At 46.0% G+C, this 6,165-nt stretch overlaps 1 protein-coding gene across 3 annotated transcripts; it reads left to right on the forward strand.

The window, feature by feature from the left end:
* The first annotated feature begins 1,299 nt into the window (after nt 1-1,299).
* On the forward strand, nt 1,300-4,433 carry LOC123060349 (PRA1 family protein F3). Of its 3 annotated transcripts, none has more exons than XM_044483030.1 (2): nt 1,300-1,971; nt 3,815-4,433. In XM_044483030.1, exon 1 carries the CDS (start codon nt 1,395-1,397, stop codon nt 1,968-1,970), a length of 576 nt encoding a protein of 191 aa, XP_044338965.1. In that variant the 5' UTR covers nt 1,300-1,394; the 3' UTR covers nt 1,971; nt 3,815-4,433. The 3 variants fall into 3 exon arrangements, 2 of the variants coding, with proteins under 2 accessions (XP_044338965.1, XP_044338964.1); XR_006427911.1 differs by having other exon boundaries at nt 1,303-2,800; XM_044483029.1 differs by having other exon boundaries at nt 1,308-1,998.
* Nucleotides 4,434-6,165: the final 1,732 nt, after the last annotated feature.

The raw sequence follows: 6,165 nt of genomic DNA on the forward strand, positions 1-6,165 counted from the left end.
GAAGGCCAAACCTTGGGCTTTCACCCTCGAGATTGTGGCTTTGTACTCGAGAAGCACCCCAAAAAATGTTGTCTACCTATCTTGTCGTCCCCTCCTATCAAGGCCGCTGCTGCAAGTCCTCAACATCCGACACACAAGGAAAAACCCTGTGCCGCTATTCATCAACGCGGCCAAAACTCCTCTCCGCCATTACAAGTCTTCGATCGCTTTCACCATGACTTTCTTCACCATTATCAACACCGTGGAAATTTATACTTAGACATGCCCCATGACATGGCAAGACAATGAAGCTTCATGCCATGCCCTCATGAAGCCTCTCTGGCCGAATATGAGGGATCGCCCAACCAGGTCAATTCCGATGCAGATATCCAATGACGCCATGCGCCAAGAGCCGAGATCTCTGACAGGAAGACCGAAACTCGTCGGCGTCCAGATCGAGGAGGCCGGAGCAAATCGAAGTTTTGAAGATCGAAGAACAGCAGGGTCAAAACACAGTGGGGATCCCCTGGATCCCAACGGGCTAGATCTGGGCAGTGCTCCCGCCGGCCGCCGCCGCGACCAGTCCTCCACAACCAGGATGAAGAACCGAAGACTGCCTGCCTCCGAGCTCCGCCCCAGTGCCTCCACCTGAGATCGTTGGCCGGCATCGAACCACCACACCTGGAGAGGAGAGAGGGCCCCGCCGCACACCCTACCCCTAAGCACCTTCAAAAGGCTGAGCCAGCATATCATCTTGAGATTTACGGAGTTATCATAGGCGTCTCGAAGTCGACGAGAACGTCTCCTCTTACTGAACGGGCATCATCGATCGAACCTCCACACTCGGAGAGGAGAGAGGGCCCCGCTGCACACCCTACCCCTGAACATCTTTGAGAGACTGAGCTAGCATATCATCTTGAGATTTACGAAGTCATCATAGGCGTCTAGTAGTCGACGAAATCTTCTCACCGAACAGACATCGCCGAAAATTCTGAAGTAAATTCAGAAAAATATGAGCTGAGATACCACTATTCTTCTAACCATTCAACTCCATGTTGATTCGCTACTACCATGAGAATTTATCGATAGAGAAGTTTTCCGAACACCGGCACCGGTAGCGATGATAACATTGTTTTCTTTGTTCCATACGGTGGTGAAATTCGGGGAAATCGCGAATTTACAAAACAGGGGCCGTCGCCATCTAGAATGCCCTTGAAACTCACGTCGCCGTGTCGTGTAACAGGAACCCATCCAGCACGGCTGCGTTCCCCACCCTCGCGTCGCATCCCCCAATTCGTTAATCCCATCGCCCTTGCCCGATCCCTCTCGAGTCTCCTCCCTCGCCTCCCCCGTCCCCTTCCCCTCCCCCCTCTCGGATCCGCCCCCCCGCGGCCCGCCCCTCGCCGCCGGCGACCATGTCCAAGTACGGCACCATCCCCACCTCCTCCTCCTCCGCCGCCGCGGGGGCGCCCCACCTCGGCGGCGCCTCCCCGCTCGACTTCATCTCCCGCGCCAAGGCCCGCGGCGCGACGGCGCTGGCCACGCGCCGGCCGTGGCGCGAGCTCGCGGACGTGCACGCCATCGGGCTGCCCCCGAGCCTCGGCGACGCCTACCTGCGCGTGCGCGCCAACCTCGCCCACTTCGCCATGAACTACGCCATCGTCGTCCTCGTCGTCGTCTTCCTCTCCCTCCTCTGGCAGCCCATCTCCCTCATCGTCTTCCTCGTCTGCATGGTCGGCTGGCTCGTCCTCTACTTCCTCCACGACGAGCCCATCGTCCTCTTCGGCCGCGTCGTCGGCGACGGCGTGGTCCTCGCCGTGCTCGCTGCTGTCACGCTCATCCTCCTGCTGCTCACCGGCGCCACCACCAACATCCTCACGTCGCTGCTCATCGGCTTCGTGCTCGTCGTGGTGCACGCCGCCCTGCACAAGGCGGAGGACAACGTTGACGAAGAGGTCGGCCGCTGGTACGCGCCTGTGCCAGCGCAGTAGTGTGAGATCGCTCGCCCTCCAACTCTTGGTTCGTGGTCCGTCCATATTATTGTTCAGTCCCGCGTATGCATTTCGGTTCCTCCTACTGCTGGATGGTGTACAATTTGTCAATGTGTTCTTGCTGTGCTATTGTCGTTAATGAACATGAATGCAAGTGATGATGCTTATCTTCCCGAATTTTACCTGTGTAGTTGATAGCTGTGAGCAGCTGAGTGTGCAATTGGGTCTCAAACAGTCACGGTCATGATAAGTGTTCAGTTTGTTTGTCATATAAATTACCTGGTCAGGCAGATTCCCTTTTGGTTCCATGGGTAATTGAGATGTCGCCTTTACAAAGTGAGATTGAGACGTCTTGCAGTTCCAGAAGTCCCTTAAACTGCATTGTACCTGACTTTTCACTAACTTCTAAAAAGGAAGAAAAGAGATATCTAAATGGTAGTTGGTCTAAAATATCTCTAAATGTATCTGCTAGCTCTGCCAGAATTTCATAAATGGTTCAGTGAATGTAGTTTGATTGACAGAGTTTGGGGTATGGCAAGCAGTTGTCACTATCAGGCTGTCCAATCTGATAAAAATAGTTTTAGCAATCATATCATCTCTTTACACCCTGTAACCATAGTGTAGTTCCCTGTTTATAGTTGCGGATCGTGTATCTATGTGCTTGTTTTTCATGGAGGGCAGAATCATTGCAAGTGCCAGCCAGAAGAAGACGGATATATGCAATTTGGAAATAATCCGAGAGACAATCCTGGCCTGACAGGCCCTACACTAAGAGTCTTCTGGAAGTAGTGGGAGGCAATTCCTTGCCCACTCCTCTTCCCACCAGGGAGGTACAGCTAACTAGCAATTGAATTGAGTTAGCTTAGCTGTTTGTTGGGTGCAGAGTATTTAAAACTTTGAAATCTGAAGAAATCTAAGTTTTAGAGCTCAATCATCATGCTGTAAAAATCATTTCGGTGGTAGGTACTTACACCACACTTTTGAGGGGTCTGTATTTTGCAGTTTCTTTCTTGAGTTGCTGTGTTTTCTTTCTAGACTCAGTAACCATCCTTGTGATTATTTAGAGGAACAAATTTCTGTAGTTACAGTTTTACGATTTTACTTAATTTGATGGCAACGTGAGTAAATTATTTCACTCGTTTCTCAAGTTGGTGATCGTTGGTGTGATTTAAATGAGATAGAGAGTAGCTTATTTCTTCGACATTTATCTGGTTGTCTGTTAGCTCTGGTCACTAGAATTTCATTTACCATGGTGCCATCACCATTCTTGGCGTTCTGGTTGCAGTTCACAACTGGCATATGCATTATTGTTATTCTCTTTAACTTGAGCGCGACAATATTATGTTACCAAAGTTTCAGTGAAATTGAGACATGAACTTCTTGTACTTACCAGTTGGATTTGTTGTTGTTGGATATTGATGCTAAAAGTTCATGAATGTGAAAACAGCAACTAGCATGAATGTAAAAAAGAACAACCTCATCCGTATCTAGGAATATTGTGCCGATTCTTTTACCATTTATTGCATCATTCAGTTATGGGCCAGTAGCTGCCTTTTAAAAACGAGACTAGATTGTGCGCGACTTGTTTGATTGTGCACCTATCAGGGTGATTTAAAAGTTAACTCAGGCAAACTTTGTAAGACTAAGACTACTAAAGAGAATCAAATGAGCAATGATGTAATGTTAGGATGCATAATGGCCTTCAAGAGAGTGCTGGAGAGAGCAAAATAACCACCAAAGTTGGAACGAACAATGGTCTGCAGTTTTGTTTTGATATGCTAATTTGCTTGTGTGCGTAATCTATGTGAATACTGACTGAGATACCCACCTTTCGTTCTTTGCAGGGCCTGAGTGTGCTCGATTCTCCTGGTCCTCCCTTCGTTCTCAAGTATTCTATGAGTGTAAGTTTAGCATTGGTATATGGTCTCGGTCCAGTCAGGATGAAGAACTTGTAGCTGGTGGTTCGTCTTCCGCATGACGCTGGTTCATCTGAAGCTTTTGATCCAGTGATGATGGAAGGTTGTAAACTTTGGTCGTTGCGTACAGTTCAAAGATTTTCTCTTGTTTACATGTACCAAATATGGGAGAGAACGAATCTGCACTCTGAAGTGTGAGAACTCAGCTGGCAGGGGCCCTCTGTGAGGCTGGTATGCATTACTTCGTGCTGGTAATTTCTGATCTACTCACGTGGTTTCATCTTGTATGCACACGGTTTTGTTTGAAAGAGATTGTCAATTCCGCGCCAATTAACCGCGCGGCTACTATCTGCAAGCTGTCGGACATCTTGGGAAGTCTATGTAGGAAATTGTTTTACTCTGTTCATTTTATTTACTATATCTTCTGAAATACAGGATGTGTATTGTTGATCTTTTCTTTTATACCTCTGTAACTTAATATAAGATGTTTTTTGACACCAAAAAACATCTTACATTTTAATAGAGAGGGAGTATGTTCCATTTTATCTGCGCCTCCGGGTTCAGTATGTACTTATGCATCACCAAAGCCCAGAGTCCAGCGGCTAAGACGCAGGACATAAATCCTCTCTTGCTTAGATGAGGTATTAAGTGCATAAAAGGGCTTAGCTACTGAAGTCCTCAATGTATCTTACCTTCTTGCAGATAAGCTTATTTCGTGCATAGGCGTTTGCCATAGGTAGTTTTGGTAGTTTTGCATAAGTCTATATGCTTGGCATCATTTCTTTTCGGGCCACCAAAATGTTCTCTCACTTAAATTTCGGGCCATCATTTCTTTTGGAATTTGAAAAGTGTTCACAAAAAGTTGAAAAATCATGGATTTTAAAAATGTTTATATGCCTAGAATATTTCTGTGTTTTAAGAAAAATGCTCACAAATATTAAATAATCTAAAATGTGTTCACGAGTTAAAAATGCTTTTAAATTTAAAAATGCTCACGAATTTTAACACTTGTTCGCACATGAAAAAACTTTCACAAATTTTACTGGAACGCCCTCGTTTAAAAAAGTGTTGACGGAATTTTAAAAAGATTTACAATGGAATAGAAACAAGCGCAAAAACAAAAAAAAAACAGCAGAAAACCATGAGGAAAAAGAAAAGGAAGCTGGAAAAAGAAGGAAAAAGCGGAAAAAATGCCGTGCACGCATGTTTTTTAGACAACCTTACCAAGCTTTATTCAGAACCCAAAATGTTTACAGGTACAAAATGCAACTTCCCTGGTTGGTCCAACCACACGTGGCGACCACAACTGAGTTTCAAAACATGCACCCTGCACGCATGCGAAGCCAGGAATAGGAAAAGCATAGAAAGTTGGTGACGAGGGGACGTGGAGTTTCGACACTCAGGAGCAAATTCTCTTGGTGTGAACAGTAACATCAAATAAATTAAAAAATAATTCAAATAATTCTGATTTTTTTGGCATACTTTCACAAATGTTTGTTGTGCATGCAAAATTTCGTCGCAAAATCACATTGGTGAAAGGTGTGGTAAAAAAACAAAATCGATGCTCTGAAAATGTTACTTACAAAAGCATTTTGGAGCTTTGATTTTTTTTGGCACGCCTTCCACAAATGTGATTTCACAATGAAATTTTGCATGCGCAACCAACATTGTGGAAGTATGTCACAAAAATATTCAGAATTTTTTGAATATTATTTCTATTTTTTGATGTTACTGTTTACACCAGGAGCAAATGCATTTGTTGTTGGGTGTAGAAATGTACTTTCGGTGACGAGGGCTTTTCTCCGAAGTAACTCAGTGGAAAAGAAGACGAAATGTAAACTGGGCTGGCCCACGTAGAGAGGGGTATGCATTTGGTCGCTAACTTTGCGTGGAAAACATTCGGTCTTATCCACGATTTTCGGTAGCTATTGGTAGGCGGAATGTCAATGCCGGCTACCAAGTGTGGTCGGTAAACCTTCCTAAAGTTGTATCCGATGCGGTGACCGCCGATTTGGCTGGTCCACGGTAATTTTTGAAATGCAAGGTGTTCCAATTCAAAAAAAAAAAAAAGAGTCCATACAACGAAGCCCAACAGGCGACGAAACATTGCAATAGGCAGGCGAGCCCCGATCGATCGTGGAAGCCAGCACTTTTTTTTTTGAGCAGAAGCCAGCACTTTTTTTCTAACCCCCAGCCGCCTGTTCTCGCCTCGATAGATCTTGCTGCAAGATGTCTGCCGCCGCCCCCTCTGCTCCCGCTCGCAAGCAGCCGGCCGTGGA

The sequence above is a fragment of the Triticum aestivum genome, chromosome 3A, assembly GCF_018294505.1.
Source record: "Triticum aestivum cultivar Chinese Spring chromosome 3A, IWGSC CS RefSeq v2.1, whole genome shotgun sequence".
In the NCBI taxonomy this organism is placed as follows: domain Eukaryota; kingdom Viridiplantae; phylum Streptophyta; class Magnoliopsida; order Poales; family Poaceae; genus Triticum; species Triticum aestivum.

What these genes read in the sequence shown, in the direction of transcription:
- LOC123060349 (XM_044483030.1), top strand. Translation starts at nt 1,395, where the DNA reads ATGTCCAAGTACGGCACCATCCCCACCTCCTCCTCCTCCGCCGCCGCG.